Source organism: Cotesia typhae, unplaced genomic scaffold (genome assembly GCF_013202065.1).
Source record: "Cotesia typhae breed Kobodo isofemale line unplaced genomic scaffold, CoteBio_Ctyphae contig_20, whole genome shotgun sequence".
Taxonomy (NCBI): Eukaryota; Metazoa; Arthropoda; class Insecta; order Hymenoptera; family Braconidae; genus Cotesia; species Cotesia typhae.
The window spans coordinates 6,105,643-6,125,345 of record NW_027423725.1 but is presented as its reverse complement, the minus strand read 5'-3'; the positions used below and the strand labels follow the sequence as shown (position 1 = coordinate 6,125,345).

The 19,703-nt window shown below is 34.6% G+C and overlaps 2 protein-coding genes across 4 annotated transcripts in view; both read right to left on the bottom strand.

Moving 5' to 3' along the window:
- The window catches only part of Syt7 (Synaptotagmin 7), a 335,513-nt gene that overhangs the window by 171,989 nt on the left and 143,821 nt on the right, over positions 1-19,703 (bottom strand). The gene's annotated exons all lie outside the window — the stretch shown is intronic.
- LOC141538243 (uncharacterized) lies at positions 14,339-16,393 on the bottom strand. The gene is made up of 2 exons (XM_074259621.1): positions 16,216-16,393; positions 14,339-16,128 (listed from the first exon to the last, which is right to left on the bottom strand). Exons 1-2 carry the CDS (start codon positions 16,391-16,393, stop codon positions 15,305-15,307), a joined length of 1,002 nt encoding a protein of 333 aa, XP_074115722.1. The 3' UTR covers positions 14,339-15,304.

Genomic DNA, 19,703 nt, shown 5'->3' with positions numbered 1-19,703 from the left:
ACCAAGAAGCAGAAACCATCCGTTTCAATGTCGTCTCAATTTATTCAGTTTATTGCTTTCCAGTCATGATTTTTAGGTTATGTTTATGCTTCCCACCATTGAACTTATAATTGTTAGGTTATGTTCCTGTTTTCCTGCCATAACGTTGTTAGATTATGTTAAACTTCTTTCAAGCATTATCTATCATAACTACGCAGTTTCTATTTTTAGATCATGACCCATAGTGTTCTGGAATTTTTTTACTGCCAAATTGATGACGTCATCCCATTAAAATAGCATCGTGCTGCAAGTGTTTTTTATTACCGTGAAATACAAGTAACATCATGATGCTGTAATCTGCTACACATTGCTATAATCTGCTGTCACTAATATCTAGCTTATATTTTAGTTTTGTTTTGTATTAAAGACTAAAATTACTCGAATAAAAGTCCATAAAATTTTAGTTGAACATTATTTTATTCATTATTAGCTTTCATTGATTACATTAAGTTTGTTATTTAGTACAGGTTCAGTAATTTTATTCAATTCTTGTATTCGTCGGCGAAATCGTTCTCTGTCTCTTGCTGTTCCAATGAACCTTTCCTCGCTTATCTGGATGCAAAGTCTCACACATACATGTAATGAATGGTGGGTTTGGGATTGAATTGAACCATTAAGTAAGTTTTCTTACAGTGCTGCCGATTGGATTGTACTCGATTACACGATCATGCATTATTAAACAGTAAGCAGCAGTTTGATTTGAAAACTGTGCTGACGATTCAAACTCCAGACGTATATCCACAGGCCCAGACTTGATTGACTCGTTCTGCTTGGAACAGTCAATTACATGCAGAGATGCTTTGTTTAGAAGATTTTTCTTAGCCAATAGTGGTTCATCTTCTTTTTCATTGTGAGTACATTGAAAATTTGTGTACATGTCATACATCAAAGCCTACTGATTATACGTAATGTTGAGGTTCAAATTTCCATAGGGATTGTAACGGGTTGTTTCCGCCACTTGGTATCCCTTCATTTAATTTTAAAATTTAAGGGCACCACTGGAATTTTTATCACAATTTCCAGAACCGGTCCAAGCAAGAGAGAAATCACAGGGTCGAGAAAAATTATAATCGGGTTGACACAATCAATAACAATTAAATTTAACATGAATTATAAATTTATTCGCCTAATTTCCACAATTTAATTTTATTTTAATTCTCACACACACTCTCATAACATACAAAATTTTACTTAATCCTGACAGTACCCTTAAACGGAGCGTCTATACTGCAGTTTCTATCAAAGGTTTCCTATTCCTAAGAATACTCTCATATGGAGCGTCTAGATTGTAGTTTCTATCAGAATTTCCTATTCCTAACAATACCCTCATATGGAGCGTCTATTTATTTATTTATTTCTTTATTTCTTTATTTAACAAAACCTGACAGCCTGAACGGCCAATTATGAGGTTACAAAAATATACAAAGATGTATGTTGATATGTATTAATACATGTTGCATGTAAAAACAATATAAAAGAAGAACAAAACAAGAATAAAAAAAAAGAAAGGATGAAATTTGTAAGTTATAAGTTTAGGGTGTTTAATATTGAAACACATTGCACAGTATATTAAAAAAAGTATAGTAATTTTAATTATTCGATATAATTTGTGAGATTATGTTGGTGCCGGAGAATGATATTCTGCATTGATTAAATTATCTATAGTTAGTTATAATAGATGCGAGAGCATTGGCATTGCAACGTGAAGAGTAGTCCAGGAGGTCAATATTATTGTCACGTTGGACTATAAAATTACAAGCATTAATCAGTCTATTGATAAGCGATGAGAGGGAGAAATTGCTCTTTTGCCGAGGTGGATAAAAAGGCTGATCAGATCGTTAGTTTCTTAGCGGAACTAGTATCGGAATGTTTTCGAGAAATCTAGGACATTCAATGTCATTAGACAATAGACCAATTATCAATAACACTGATGCACAGATCCTTCGCTCTTCAAGAGTTAACAGGTTTGCATCCACACATATGGTAAGATAGTCGAATCCTCTGACAGGATATATACCGAACTTTTTAAATGAAAAGTATTTGAGGAATTTATGTTGTATTGTCTCAATATGGTTAACATGGTTTTTCTATGTTGGTGACCATACTACAGATGTATATTCAAGTTTAGGCCTGACAAGTGCAACATACAGGGCTTTGACAACATTATAGTTCTTAAAATTTTTTGTAATTCGTATGATGAATCCCAGGGTTTTCAGAGACGACCTTATTATGTTTGTATAGTGATCTGTAAAAGTAAGTTGTGAATCATACGTTATTCCAAGATCATTCACTGAGCAGACCCTGTCTAAGATCGTCCAATCAATGGTATAGTTGTATAGGACCGGGTTTTTCAATTTGAAAAATGATGTAAACTTGCATTTAGTCCGGTTTAAGAATAGTTTATTATCACTGCACCATCCGGCGAAGACATCCAAGTTATCCTGCAGGAAGGTACAGTCGTTTGCACTATTTATAGCGAGATATAGTTTTGCATCATCAGCAAATAGGTCTAAATGCACTGACAATAGTGATCCTACATCGTTGATGAAAATAATAAATAGTAAAGGACCAAGATTAGATCCTTGTGGAAGACCTGATGTTGAGTAAAAGACTGGAGATAGGACGCCATTGTAGAGTACAATGTTTTTCCTATTTGTTAAGTAAGATATCATCAGGTTAGCTAATAATTACGGTATACCTAGGTTTATGATTTTATCAACTAGTATTGCTATGTCTACGTTGTCAAAGGCTTTAGAGAAGTCAGTATGTATGACATCAACCTGCTTCCCACAGGAAATATTATCAGCAATATATTGAGTGTATGGAAGCAGGTTTGTTACAACCGATATCTTCTTTAAAAAGCCATGTTGAGATGATGTCATGTTAGAGACAAAGTAGAGTAGCGATTGATCATAGATTATTATCTCAAATATTCTGGCAAAAGCAGGAATAATAGAGATGGGTCTATAATTTTCAATGACTGTATTTTCACCAGATTTATGTATAGGACAGATTTTGGCAGTCTTCCAAAGGGTAGGGAAGACACCTTTAGTTAAGCATTTGTGGAAAATTATTTTTAACGGTAATATTAGTGGACCCGAGCATTCTTTAATTATTTTACAGGGAATACCATCAATACCAGCTGACGAAAAAACAAGATCGAGTAGCCTACCATGTGTGTTGAGAACCTCATTGTATTGTGTAATGTTATTGAGTAAAGAGAAGTTTGTTAACAGGTCAGCCCTCTTATCGAAGCCTCCGACATGAGAGTCCACAAAGTGTGGCAAGTTGAAGTCGCCCAGCAGCATCAATGCACCCGCATTCATGGCCGAGTGTGACGAGAGCAGCTTAAGGAGGTCTGAATAAATGTGTGCATACAAGTCAGATGGAATATAAATGTTGATTAAGTGTGTTTTTATACCACGATTAATGAAAAGTATGCCTACAATCTCAACCTGCGGGAAGTGTTGTGGGATATCCTCAAATTTTAACGGAACTACATTAAGTACACACCTACACGCAATCAACACACCTCCACCCGACCTCCTGAACTCCTCCCGCCTGTCGCACCTAAAAACAGAATATTTATTATTAAAAAATTCACTATTTAAAACACCTGGTTTGAGCCAGGTTTCAGTAAAAGCATAAATATCATACTCCTCCATACAAGTTTTATAAAATATACTATCTAATTTAGTGTTGAGTCCTATAACATTCTGATAATATAATGTTAGGCAAGATGTGCTATGATTTAGGAAGTTCAGTTCTTGAGAGTTGATGCTGAAATGTTTCGATGATCCTTGATTATCATCGGTTGATCAGCTCGAGTGACAATCCTCAAATTCGGTTCTCCTGCTGCTGTCCGTTCCTGGACTCTAATTAACTCGACTCTAATTAACAATTAATTTAAAAATTCTTAATACTCTTTATGATATAACTTCCTGCGAATTTAATTACCCGGTTCCTAAACCTGACTTCGATAAATAATTAATTTTTGAATTTTGGTTGCTTAATTTGTTATAATATTACAGCAGCTTTTTATTCAACCAAAAATTTTGATTAATTCAAATTTACTTGAATTCAAACTGCCTGAATAATCTGCTTAGCGTCCATTTTAAATTCTAGTAATGATTTGAGACTGAGCTATTAACTTGACTAAATTTTTCCAAGGCCAAAACTTTACGTTAATTATCTCTATAATTATTAACTGGAATTTGGTAAATTTATTTATCGAAGTCTTGAACAATTTTTAATCTACTAATAATTTTTACTTTTGTAATCTTTATAATTCCAAAATACTGATTGATAATTTATTTCCTTGAAGATTGATTTTAACTATAATTTTTACTTTAGTTTTTTGAGATTATTTCAGAAGTTAATTTTGACTATTGATCCCAATTATTGGAATTAATTTAGGAGTTAATTTTGTTTCTTAATTTTAACTCAGCTTGAATAAAATTTTATGTCATTTTTATTTTAATTTCTAAATTGTCCTAAATTTGGAATTTTAAGCAGCTTAGCATATTTTGATAAATCGATGATAGTCAGTGCTCAATGTGGTAATTCTACTGGTTTTTTTACTTCTTGCAGCCAGCTCCTTTTGGGTATGGTTTCAGATAGAGCCCCATACCACTGCGGTAGGGTTCGAGGTATAATCCTCTACCTACAGCTATTTTCTCCATTTTTAAGTTGTGACGTTTCTTTTCTACAAGTTGATTTTTAGATGCGCTTGCATCGTTCACAGCTGTTGCAATACCTGTAGCTCCACCTGTCAAAACACCAACAGCTGATATCCCTGCATACAGAGGAATCAAGAATGGAAGTACTCCACCAATTTTTGATGGAACTAGTAGAGTACGAGGCAATCGAACGTTTTTCTTCCCACCAGCCTTCTTGACAGCTTTGTGGGCACCTTCAAAAGCTGCTTTAACTGGATCTCCACCATGCTGCATGGACTTTTTAGCTTCAACAGATCTGAATCTGTCTCAGAGCAACATCCTTTTTCTTAGGAATCTTGAGTTTTGTTGTCTTAAGCTTGGTTATCTTTTTCTTGATTGTCTCACGCTTAGTAATAAGTTTTTCTTTTTTAAGACCCAGGCCAAAACGTCTATTGAACTTCATGATTTTATTCACACTCCAAACAGCAGCTTTTTTTACCAATAGTAGTGTCTCTCGATTGAAATGGTTGCCATGCTTTCCCGGCAAGAATTTTATCAGCCTCGTGACGGGCTTCCAAATTTTCGCGATTTTTCGAGTAAGCTATATCGTGTTCTTAACACGCAGCGTCCAAAGGATTTATACCTGAATCACCTCGAGCTAACCTCTTGGTTAACTTTGTATCAGGACTGCAGTACTGATTACCTGGTATGTGAAGTTCAAGTGGGAGTTTATTGATTATGTTGTTGAACAAACCTTTACTACGTCTGCTCTCAGACATGTCACATCAAAGACTGACTTGCTAATCTGTATAAATCGGTATATATATATATCTCTTGAGCTCAGAATGTAATCAGCAGTCATAGAGTTTTACAAACCAAGAGCTCAGTTGCCAGTTATCAATTTTGATCGAATTGTTCAAGGGACCGGTGTGAAAAAACTCAAACGACACGATGCTTTGCTTCCCAACAGTAATCGTGCAGTGTTTTGCGGGCCATCCAACTGAGGTTTGAGAATGTATATCTTTACTCAAAATCTCATAACCAACACTCAGTGAACATGAAGCTGTAATCAAGTCTGAAAATGCTAAGTCTATTTCTCTGATTATATCCGAGGATGTTGCTTGTTAAAAACAGGATCACACCAAGGCTTTTTTCTGCATGGGTCGACACAAAGATGTGGACAGCTTTTATCTCTGTCAAACTTATACACAAATACGTAAGCACCTGATTAGAGATAATGCTAACTTTCTCGTTCTGTTACGTCAAGATTAAATGAATCTGATGCATATCTATAATGATCATGTCAATACAGACATGTCATACAACTCATTCAGAGATTTATGCTCGGCATACAGGAATAAATATGGATTTGTGGTATTAAATAAATACAGGAAATTGAACAGCGGCAGGTATCGAAAAGGATTCGACTGCTTCAATGGTATAAATTGAGGTACATTAAAGTGTGATAATCATACATGCTGTAGACTTTAACCTGTCAACATGAAGCCTAAAAAAATTTCAAAGCAGAAGGATATTCTACATCAGATATCTCAAGCCAGTGATGCCATTCGACGGAAGCACAAGATGTGAAAGTTGGGTAAAGATACAGCTGAGAAAGCCATGGAGGAAATGTTCAAACCTATTGTCACACTACTTCACAGTATAGTTAAATCTTCAAAACTGAAAGAAGAAAATATTAAAAAAGAAGTGGATGAAAACCAGCAGGTTGAAAAACAAGAGATTAGAAAATCTATATATGATGATCCAGAATTGTACAACAGTTTAACATCGGATGATGAAAGTTCATTTAACAACACATCATTTGCCATAACCCAACCACCACCGTTAACAAGTACTCCAGCTCGTAGAAGTCCTCTTCTCACTAATTACTTACAACGTTTAAGTAAAAAACACAAAGATAATGATATGAGATAAGGTGTACGCAGAAAACATGGTGAAATGCATATGGCCGATTCACCTATTTCATTTGCAAATGATACAATAACTGTCAAAGAAAAAAATTATCCAATAATTCCTGGGTTATTATTATAACTGAATAAATTATATATTATATAATAACTGTATTATATATTATATATTATATAATATATATTATATATAATATATTATAACTGAATAAATTTATAGACAGCGAGCAGAAAGAGATTATTTCACATTTACATTCTGAAATAGTAATACTGAAAGCTGCTTAGGGAAATTTACAGACGGCTATTGAGGAAGCTAAAGCAGTACTTTACATTCATCAGAATAATATCAAATATCTCACTGAGAAACTCAATGAACGACAAAAAGGCAGTGATAGCTAAAGAGCTTCACAAACTAGCTCGCAGGAACTATAACCGTCGTCATGTTGACATCCGAGGTCTCGATGAAACTTGGCAAGCTGACTTGGTTAAGATGATTCCATATGCAACAGTCAATAAGGATACAAGTATCTGCTTACAATCATAGATATTTTTTCAAAGTATGCCTGGGCAGTTCCAAATAAACCAAAAAGCGTCGCTGATGTCATTAGTGCTATGAAGTCTGTATTCCAGCAAGGTCGTGTTCCTAAGAACCGCCATGTTGATCAGGGTAGAGAGTTTTACAACAAAGAATTCAAAGATCTGATGAAGCAGCACAAGATAAATCTTTATTCAACATTCAGTAATCTCAAAGCATCCATATGTGAACGGTTCAATAGAACACTTACGTCTAAAATATAGCAAGGGTTTACAGCTCGCGGTAGCGACAAGTGGACCGATATACTTGATGACGGTGAATACTTATAGCAACACTAAACTACCGGAGCAAAAGCATAATCGTCATCGGGAATAGTAGAGTTTGTCAATTTTGAAAAAAATGGTTCCTAATCAGATAACTGTGTCCCGCTTAGTCTTTCAATACTGTCAACCTATTCAGATGGGAATACATCCTTGGTATTGCTAATTTAAATTTGTCAGGGTCTGGGTCGCGTAGTCGCGTAATCTGTTTGTCTTTGTCTTCAAGGTATGATGCTCATTTCTCTAAACTGGAAGCCATGAATCTAAAAAAGTGAATAAATCTTAGAGAGACTGAAATATTTTTAACTAGTTTTGTAAATGAAATATAACGTTCTTTATTGATAGGCAATAATGTCACCTGACCTTCAAATACTGTAGGTAAGGATTTAATTATAAAGTGTGAGTCATAGCCAGATAAATTATGAATGACACCTGGAATAATGGTGGATTTCCAAAAATTAACGTTGCGTGATTTAGGAGCAGCATCTCTGTAGTTACCGGTGAAGTGACAATGATCATAGACTTTATCTGAAGCAGAAGTGATTAGTTTTTCACAAATGTTACACACAGTTGCCTGGTTGTGTCTATCTTGTTGCTATTTAGTTAAGAGTTTCATTTTGATAAAATTCTTTAAAATTTTTTCAGGCCTAAAAAATCCAGAGTTAATGATTCTAATTGTTGAATGAAATGTTGATGCAATCAGGTAAACGATTTAATTCAAATTTGGAGAGTGCGTTATCATAGCTACAATGTACATTGTAAGTTGTAACGGGTTGTTTCTGCCACTTGGTCACCCTTTTATTTAGTTTTAAAATTTAAGGGCACCACTGGAATTTTTATCACGGTTTCCTGAACCGGTATAAGCAAGAGAGGGTCGAGAGAAATTATAATCGGGTTGACACAAATGATAACAATTAAATTTAACATGAATTATAAATTTATTCGCCTAATTTTACACAATTTAATATTATTTTAATTCTCACACACACTCTTATACCATACAAAAGTTTACTTAATCCTGATAGTACCCTCAAACGGAACGTCTATACTGCCGTTTCTATCAAAGGTTTCCTATTCCTAACAGTACCCTCATATGGAGCGTCTATGTTGTAGTTTCTATCAAAAATTGTCTATTCCTAACAATACCCTCACATAGAGCATCTATTTTGTAGTTTCTAATTAAATTATGCTATCCACAGGACCCTCACGATCTAAGACTCTAGATTTGACTCTTGGTGATCGCCTGAACCCCTGCCCAAGGGTTAAACCGTCCTTAGCCCTTTTGCTGTCGCCCGGATCCTCACTATAGGACTAAAGAACCTGAAGTCGACTAGGACAGAGGAGGATACCATGACACTAGTCGACAACCTGCTAATTCTAACCTCATCGACAGCCCGTGAACTAGGAGTATATAATGTAAAATATTTCCACACACACACACACACACACACACACACACACACACACACACACACACACACACACACACACACACACACACACACACTATTTAATAAAACAATTTTATCCAAATACACACTTGACTCTAATTTACAATCATTTTAAAATCCAAATTACTTTTTACAACATATCTTCCTGGGAATCAAATCTCCCGGTCCCTAACTTTGACTTCGATAAATAATTTGATTTAATTCTGGTTGCTTAACTATTAATATCACAGCAGCTTTTTATTCAACCAAAAATTTAAATTAATTAAATTTTACTCGAATTCAAACTTCCTGAATAATCGGCTCACGTCTACTTTGAATTCCAGTAAGGATTTGAGACTTGGTTATTAACTTGGCTAATTTTTTCTAAGGCTAAAATTTTATGTTAATTATCTCTGTAATTTTCCACTGGAATTTGACAAATTTATTTATCGAAGTTTTGAACAATTTTTCAATCTACTGATAGTTCTTTCTTTTATAATTTTTATACACTAGTCACAAAAATTAAGGGATATAAAAAAAATTCCAAATTTTTTGGTGATTTTCAGCGAGCTGTAACTCCGAGGAAAATGATCGCACAGAAAAAAAAAAAAAAAAGCAAATTGTAGCTCCAAGTGTCTAGTTTTTAGATATGATCATGAAAATTTTTTGTCATCGTCAGGTCTGGAGAAATCCTAAGAAAACTACTGAAAAAAAATTTTTCGAAATTTTTTTTCGTCTTAAAAAAGGTCTACGGGCTTCAAAAAAATTTTTTCGATTGTTTCGTTTAAACGCTCTTTTAGTAAATTTAATACCCTTTAATTTGACGTAATCAAAAAGCCTGTACGATAATTTGCCGCGGAGTTATCGTCAATCAAAGCAAAAAGTTTTTTTGACTTTGGAAATCAATAACTCTGGAAATAATGACCGTATAGGAAATCGAAGGAGGGTTTTGAAAACTACACAATATTCTCTATAAGAAAACGTAAACCGCTTTTGAAGAAAAAATTTTTTTGAATTGAAAACTCGGACTGAAAAAAGACAAAAATTCGCATAATTACGGATATTTGGATAACTTGGTATAACTTTGGATAAAATGGATGAACGAAGGATATCGTTGGTAATTTTTTAACTTCAAAGTGTCCCCTAAAATCCCTAAGAAATTCAAAGCGCTGCGATTTTTTGTTCATAGTGCCCAGAAGCTTCAAATTCTGTATTTCGCAAAAATCACCATTATGAGCAATTTTGTGATTTTTATTCATTTTTCCATTGAAAAAAATTTTTTTTTTCAAAATTCTTTATTTTTTCGATCAAAGAGATTGATTTTTCACGAAATTTGAAAAAAAAAAAAAAAAAAAAATTTTCAATTTTTTTCGAAAATTTTTTTCGAAATTTTTTTTATCAAAAATTTTTTTTAAAAATTTTTTTTTTTTATCGTCTTCAGAATGCTTCACTATTGTCAAAAAAAATTAACTCAATTTTTTCTGTCCGCTACAACTGCCTTAGATTTAAATCTCATTTTAAAAATTCAATAAAAACAAATTGATATACCCCCGCGGAGTTCGGCTTTTCCTCACACAAAACTTGAATTTTACGTTTTCTTTTTAGCCTAAATTCCTTACGTGAATTTTATGTAAGCTTTTCTTTGATAAGCACCTTTTGATATGCCTCGTCGACATTTAGCTGCCACAGATGTGGCTCGCATTGTTACCCTCCTTCAAGAGGGCTACAGTCAGGTGGAAGTAGCAGCTTCTATGGGAGTGAGCCAGTCCGTTATCAGTCGGGCCTATGCCCGATTTAACGCGACTCAAAGTTACGATCGTCGTCCGGGTCAAGGTAGACTACGAATCACTACCGAGCGTGATGATCGAGCTATCGTTCGAGAAGCTCGTCGAAACCCTACTGCGCATGCCCACACGATCGCTCATCAATTTCGCAATCGTCGACAACGTCCTCCCCAACAACACATATCGGCATCGACGGTTCGAAATCGCTTTCGAGAGCAAGGACTACGCGCTAGACGCGCAAATCGCGTGCCTATGCTCACTCCACGACATCGCCGAGCCCGATTGGCCTATGCTTATGATCATCACCATTGGGGTCGTAGACAGTGGACCAGTGTATTATGGACTGACGAATCTCGATTTTGTCTTCATGGCAGCGATAGACGATCTCTCGTTTGGCGCCGTCGTGGAGAACGAGATCGGGATGGTTTTACGAGACCAGTTACAGCTTTCAATGGTGGATCAGTCATGGTGTGAGCAGGCGTGTCCTTCAATACCAGAACCCCGTTGGTCATCGTTCGTGGGACGTTGACTGCCGATAGGTACGTCGACGAAATTCTGGAGCCACACGTCCTGCCTATGCGCACACGCATGGGGGCAAGACGGTTCATTTTGATGCAGGATAATGCTCGTCCTCACACTGCAGTTCGTACGCGAACTTTTCTCCGCGCCAACAACGTAACAACGCTTAATCATCCAGCGATGAGTCCTGATTTGAACCCAATTGAGCATGTTTGGGACATGCTTGGGCGTCGATTGCGGCGAGACTATCCGCAACTGCACAATCTTCATCAGTTGACTCAAGCGTTGTTCCGTTGTTGGCAAGGAATTTCGCAACGTGATATTCGACGATGCATCAACATGCAAGAGCGTTTACGAGCTGTGATTCGGAACAGAGGTGGCAATACACGGTACTGAGCAGTTACTGCCGTGCGTACAGAGGTCATTCGGCAGCTGCAAACAGACAAACACGCAGACAAAGACACACACACACACACACACACGTGTGTGTGTGAGAAGCGTAAATCCGACCGAGCAACCTCCACGTGGTACGCTTTGGGTAACGCTAATGCCGGCGGTAAAACAACAGTCGAAAAAATTGAGAAAATTTCGAAAAAATTTTCGAAAAAATTGAAATTTTTTTTTTTCAAATTTTTGAAAAATCAATCTCTTTGATCGAAAAAATAAAAAGAATTTTGAAAAAAATTTTTTTCAATGGAAAAATGAATAAAAATCACAAAATTGCTCATAATGGTGATTTTTGCGAAATACAGAATTTGAAGCTTCTGGGCACTATGAACAAAAAATCGCAGCGCTTTGAATTTCTTAGGGATTTTAGGGGACACTTTGAAGTTAAAAAATTACCAACGATATCCTTCGTTCATCCATTTTATCCAAAGTTATACCAAGTTATCCAAATATCCTTAATTATGCGAATTTTTGTCTTTTTTTCAGTCCGAGTTTTCAATTCAAAAAAAATTTTTTCTTCAAAAGCGGTTTACGTTTTCTTATAGAGAATATTGTGTAGTTTTCAAAACCCTCCTTCGATTTCCTATACGGTCATTATTTCCAGAGTTATTGATTTCCAAAGTCAAAAAAACTTTTTGCTTTGATTGACGATAACTCCGCGGCAAATTATCGTACAGGCTTTTTGATTACGTCAAATTAAAGGGTATTAAATTTACTAAAAGAGCGTTTAAACGAAACAATCGAAAAAATTTTTTTGAAGCCCGTAGACCTTTTTTAAGACGAAAAAAAATTTCGAAAAATTTTTTTTCAGTAGTTTTCTTAGGATTTCTCCAGACCTGACGATGACAAAAATTTTCATGATCATATCTAAAAACTAGACACTTGGAGCTACAATTTGCTTTTTTTTTTTTTTTTTTTTCTGTGCGATCATTTTCCTCGGAGTTACAGCTCGCTGAAAATCACCAAAAAATTTGGAATTTTTTTTATATCCCTTAATTTTTGTGACTAGTGTAGTTTAATTTACCGATTGACAATTTAATTTCTTGGAGATTTATTTTTATTATAAATTTTGTTTTTGAATTTTGAGAATTTTTCAATGATTAATTTTAATTATTAACTACCATTTTTACTTTCGGGATTAAATTAAATGTTGATTTTATTAATTAGTTTTAACTTAACTTGAACAATATTTTATGTCGTTTTTATTTTTAATTTCTTAATTGTACTAAATTTAATCGACAAAATTTTCTTCTGATCAATGACGCAATTTAACTCAATTTTACTGGTACTAAGGTTTTTGACTTTATAAATTTTATCTTAAACTTATTCGGTATATTTAATTGTAATGATTCTTAATTAAATTCGGCTAATTACCTCATTAATCAGTTGGGTGATTGGAAAACGGAACCTGGCCTGTACCTAGAGTTTCCTGAAGCAACACAAATTTTGCCGAGGTTAAATTTTCCTGTACCTGAAATTTTATTTTGATTCTTGTTAACTTTCGATGGCGTCCTTTTGGCCTTGTGTCTTGGCAATTCCTCTACGACAATCTCCACTGTTCTTGTAAGGTACCCAAATTTGTTTATTTGCGTTGCTGCTCGGGATTTGATCAGCGATGTAATTAAATATGTAATTACAGTACTATTAGGGTAATTATCAGTGGATATCTAGGCTGGCTAAATGTCTAGCAATAAATATCTAATTTTAATTGAAATAATCGCTCTGAAGGTTCCACAGAAAATCCAGAGAAAAAGAGATAGTTACCTGTAATTGCAGAACTCCATGGTTGTTTACTCGGGCCCCGGTTTCACAATATCTTCTTTACGTTATGACCGCTTCACTCTCGCTCGATGTCGAATTATCCCCATAAAGAATATTGTTCTATGATACTTCTATCAGACTTTTAAGCTCGAAGAGCCCAAAATAATACATAAATTGTATTTTTGAGCTCGAAGAGCTCAAAAACATCATTAGTGCAGTTTTATGCACTTAGGCATGGAATTAGCCGGAAGTTTCACGGATGGCCTTCAAGGTCTACCGTATTCCTAATTTTGTTTTTTGTTATCTTCAAATTTATAGATATTATTTTCAAAAAGAACTATTTTTAAATATATATATATATATATATATATATATATATATATATATATATATATATATATATATATATATATATATATTAGGTGGTCCTTATGTTGGGTTTTTTGAAATTTTTTTTCACGATAGTTCAAAATCGGTTCAAAATCTATAAAAAAAAATCATGCCAAGTTATAGCTCTTAATTTTAATATTAAGCCGCGCCCCCCGACGGTCAAAGTTTTAAAGGAAAATAACATGGGAAAAGTTATATTTTTACTTTGGAATTTTTTACGTCATAAACTAACCAACAAATCACATCAAAAATATTTTTTCTAATGCAAAATTTAACGGTCTAGAAAAAGGTCTCTTATCATTTTTGATAATTCTAACGGTTTTGACGTTATTCGAGGTCTAAATTGAAACTATAATCTTTTTCATAGTTTTTTCTGGTCATTTAATAATAATTCAACAATCATAGACGGGTTATTATTCATATTAGATTACTTTTTTTACTTATGCATATAATTTTGAACTATAATTTACGTGAAAAGTATTAATCAATTAAAGAAGTGTATTATTAATATTTTAATGAATCGAAAATGTACAAACATTACCATTTTTATTTTTAATTACAGATACTTTCATGAAGTTTTTACATTAGTTTTTTTATGTGCGTCAGGAAACATTTGACGATGATCTTTAACCAATTGTAACACGTATTGCATTTGTTTTTCATCCTTAGTATAACGATTACAAAAATCTTGCACTAGTTTAACTCCTCTTTCAGCACAGTCATTCACAACCGATAGTTTTTTAGCGAATCGTAATGCAGTTTTATAGTGTTCATTATGAGCCCATTCAGAAGGATGAATCTTTAAAAATTCTGTTTGTATCTCGAATCTATTGAAAAAATTGATCGATTCTGCAGTTACGAAAAAGTCAATATCATTATATAATAATTCAGTTATGCTCTTAGTTTGAAAGCGTTTAACACTACATTTTTCACTAGTATAATCCAAGTCTTCTTCCGGAATATCATCAATCACAATTGTTTCTTCTTCTTTACGCAGCTTAGCGACAATTTTTAATTTTGTTTCTTGTGAAACTTCCTCATCAAAAATAGCCATGATTGCTAATTCTGGTGATAAATACCACAAGTGATTCATAAATCTACTAATTGCCACAGTAGCAAGATTACTGTTGATTGCCTTAAAGTTGTTGAGTTCTTTTATAAACTGTAGATCATGGTACGGAGCTTTGACACTATTTGACGACGAAAACCAAGCTTTGACATAAACCATTGTCACAAAAACACATATTTGCCGTAGTTTATTATCTTCACGTTTTTTCAATGACAATTGCTCCCGAAGCATGTACATTTTCAATATATAAATAGCTTTTGCCATCCATCGTGCATGGTGACAAGCTCCTGGCTTACGAAAACTAAATTGTTCGGGGACGACACCGATAAAAACTAAAGTAAGCTCTAATAACTCTTTGTAATCATCACGAGGCAGTTGTGATGCAAGAGTTTCAGTCGCAAAAGTTCTAATAGATTCAATTTTTTCATTTGTCAAGATATTTATCATTTTTCGGATCATCTAAACCTGTTTTGTAACTGAGTTTATTTAAATCTCCCCATTGCTTTTGGAATCGGATAAAAAGTGGAACATTAGGACCAACAGTATTTGGAAAAACAGCTTCGAAGACATATCTTAGGACTATTTCAAATATATGATGCCTACATGGAAGATACAACAAATCTCTTTCTAACAATTTTTCCAGTAATGCAGCAGCACCATTACGAAGGCCTAAATTTAAAGGAGTAGTGTCACAGCATATTGCTTTTACAGATATGTCGAATCCCCAGTCACATAATGTCTTATGAACTACAGAAGCTTGTGCCATTCCAGTTCCATCTTCACTCGTTGGTACACCTAACATTTCTTTACTTTCTGAAGTAATTATTACAGGCAATCGATGAACAGTTTCTGTATTTAACAAATTAGATAATAATTTTCCATCCCAATGTACAACAATAGATGATAACTTTAAGTCTTGGAAATGTTTTTTTATTTCTATTGATTTTGACTCTCGCATAGTAAGCCGACATCGGCGAATAGATGATCGATTGACAATAATGGAATTAATATCCACTTCTAATAATTTTAAATCGATAAGCGACTGACAAATAGCTGTAGTTATAAACACAGCATCTCTGTCGCTTACTTTACAACGGTCAAAAGTAGCTACAACTCTTTCGTTGAGAATATTGTGAGTTCCTCTTATATTTCTTGATTTAAATTGGCCGGCAGTAGTTGGAATGTATACTTCTCCACTAGAGACTGATTGAGCACTTCCTTGGCTTGATAAGAGTTCAACGTTTTTGTCTACAAAAAAGGATAATGATAAGACACAAAATATCTTCACTATAAAATAATAAAATATCAATGAGTAAGTTGATTATTATAATTTACCAAATAATGATTTTTCTTTTTCACTTTCCAATTTTCGTTTTTCGAAATCCAATTGTTTCTCTAATTTTTTAACACCAATTTCATCGTCATCGTATTTCGTCATAATATTTGCAATAAAACCAATTCGTTCATCTGATCTCTGATTATTTAAGAATTCTTTGGAATTTTCATCAACCATTTCCCCTTCACAGATGAAAGACTTCCCCCTTCAAAATGGCCTCTCGCGAGAGTAATTCAACGTCATCCAGGGAAGGATGGACTTACTCGAGTAGTCACTCTTAAGACAGCTACAACAACTCTCACCAGACCAATTGTCAAGTTAGCTCCCCTCCCACTGGCTCCTCACCAAGATGCATCAGAGTGAAATTCTGCATTCTTGCAGAATTTGGGGGGGGGGGAGAATGTTGAAAAAACCCTGAAATTCATCAATTGGCATCAACGATCGCACGGACCATGACTAGAGAGCTAGTCATGGTACCGACAATCGCGCGGACCATGACTAGAGAGCCAGTCGTGGTTAAGATCTTCATGAATCATTAACAATCGCAACAACCATAACTAAGGAGCTAGCCATAGTCAAAGTTCTCATTAAGTACTAACAATCGTACTGATTATGACAAAAAAGCCAATCGTAGCTAAGAACTTTATCAGGTACTAACAAAAGCACGGACCATAACGAGAGAGCTAGTAGAAAATAATCCCAATCATAGTGGGAAATTATTCTGAGCTATTATTGGGCCGCTACCCCCGAAACCCCCACGCAGTCCATCGGAGCTAGAGAGCCAATGAATTAACCCAACCAAATCCCCTCCCAAATCACAAGACTGTTTAAAAGAGGCAGCGAGGAGAGCTGCCACACAGTCCACTTCCATCCACTGAGCGAAGAAGAAGAACAAGAAGAAGAAGAAGAAGAAGAAGAAGCCAATCAAGAATCTACAGTAAGCGAGCAAGGCTTACAATACAGTGCAGTATCTTTGGATATCAAGAGAGCAAAGCTAGTATATCCACTACTCAATAATCGGACCAACTCGGATCATCTCAACTACACCAAACGCTGACTGGCATTGTTAAATTAGTTCTTTTTAGAACTAAAACTTAAACAGTTCTTTTCAGAACTAACCAACTAAGTCTTCTCAAGACTACTCAAGGCTCTTATTTAAGAGCGTGTGACTAACAAGTCATCTCAGGACTACTACGTAGTCCAAAACCAATCGGTCTTTTTCAAGACCACCAAATAATTGGTTGCAGTTGTAAGAAACCTACCCAAGTTTGAGAGAAGGTGCCGGTATTATAACCGAACAATTTGCAATGATTCTTTCAAACACTTTGGCCAGATGGGATAAATTTGCAACAGGTCGGGTATCTGATGGGGATCTAGGCGGTGAAGTTTTATTCAGAGGTATAATAAAAATAACTTTCCAAATGTCAGGGAATATTCCAGTATCAAGAGATCTATTAAATAATGCAGTAAGAAATAGTGAAATTTGTGGAAGGTGATCCCGTAACCATCTTAAATCTAATCCATCAGGACTTTTTCCTTTAGACTTTGAAAGAGTAATATGCAGTGCCTTAGTAACATCTACAATGTCAATCATGGTCCACTTGAATAAACACTTTACTTGTCTTGAATAGTCCATCGGCAGCAAATCAACAAAATTTTTACTGCAAAGTGGATGTTTTCTTACTATATTTGCGTAATACTCATTCAATTCAAGAGCATCAAAAAAGTTGAGCGGTGAAGAAGGGTTAGACTTAATTAGTCCAAGATGTTTAAGCTTACTCCAAACATATGAACCATATGAGAGATTTGAAAGAATAGTTTTTAAGTATTCTTCACGAGCATGATTCAACTCAGCTTTTAAGTTTTTCCTCTTAATTCTAAAAAGAGCAAGCAGATTTAGGTCCCGAGTTCTCCTAGCTTTCTTATAAATTTTATCACGTTCTTTGCACTTCACTTTTAATTCTTTTTAAGCCAGGGATTACTATGACGGACTATCTTCTTAGTGATTTCTGGTGCAAACAAATCCAGAGAAGATAGAACACCAGATTTGAAGATAATCAGCAACTCATTTGGATCCGAATTCTCTAGTACAGCATTATCAATTCTTAAAGTGTTCATCAAAGTTCTTGAAAGAGCTTGATGATCACAATTTTTTAGGTTTCTAAAGGTAATTTTCTTTGATGCTGGTTTTGAACAATTTAATTTATATTTACAAAATAAATAGTCATGGCCATCAATGAACGGAGAATCGGATTTAGCAAAAGAAACTAATTTACTATCACTGTCAAGCAGGATGACATCCAACCAAGAATCATAGTTATTTTTATGAAAAGTAGCTCCGTAAGGTACGCAGAACAGTGATGATTCAAGAATAAAGTCTTTCAGGTGCCTTGCAGTGTAACTATCTTCTAACAAGTTACAATTTAAATCACCAGCTATGATTATATTGTTGAAATTTGGAGCAAATCTTGAAAAAATGTCAAAGAAATAGCCCTTTCGATCTTCAGTAAATGCAGGATAATAAGAGGTGAGATCCAGAGGATAAAGTGACATCGGTAATTAAATATTCTGGTTGGTTTAAATAGTCAGAAGTTGAAATATATAAAATCTTGACTTTTAAGGACTCGTGGACAAGACAGGCCACTCCACCTCCCTGGATGTAACAACCAGTATCTGCATGTTTTAAGGTTCGATCTCTTCGAACAATATTGTAGCCATTCAATGAAAAAATACTGTTGTCGTGTGAGGGTTTTAACCACGTTTCAACAAGGATAATAATGTCAGGTTGAGTATCATTAATCAAATTCAAGAATTGAGCAGTATGGCCAACAAGGCTATTTATATTTAGACTAAGTACTTTTAGCGATGAAGATATATTTTTAGTTGAGCTATTAGTTGAATCAGTTGACTGTTAATCTAGTTTAGTGAGATCAGAAACACATTTAATTTTAATTATTTCAGAGCCATTTTCTCTTTTAGCAAAAATTTGTCCACTTGTCACCCAGACATACTTGATCTTTTTTAACTTAGCCTTTTCTTTAGTTTGTAAAAGTAATTTATGTGTCTCTGGTAACAAAAATTCATTGACGTATATAGCAAATGTGGAATTTTGATCAACATTGTCCGGAAACACAATTTTAGCCAAAAGATTTTTTGACTTGCGTTTCGAACTTATAATGAAATCACGTACTCGAGCAGACTTCAAATCAATAATGTAGGAATGATAGGTAGTCTTATGTTGTTTAGATCTATCTTTATTTACAAATTTACGAACACTCAAAACATCGCTGACCAAATGTGGTAACTCTAGAGCATTTAAAACAGCGGACGGAATTTCTGAAGGTGATAGTTTATCAGCCACTAAATTAGGAATACCTGAGATTACCAACTCAGTAGTACTTCCTAATAGAGATGAAGTAGATGAAGCTACACTGTTTTCAAGAGTAACTACTTTGCTCAGATCAGCTAGTTTATTATGCATTATATT

What these genes read in the sequence shown, in the direction of transcription:
- LOC141538243 (XM_074259621.1), bottom strand. Translation starts at nt 16,393, where the DNA reads ATGGTTGATGAAAATTCCAAAGAATTCTTAAATAATCAGAGATCAGAT. An exon ending in AAAAGAAAAATCATTATTTG is followed by an intron (nt 16,129 to 16,215) that starts GTAAATTATAAT and finishes CCTTTTTTGTAG; the next exon opens with ACAAAAACGTTGAACTCTTA.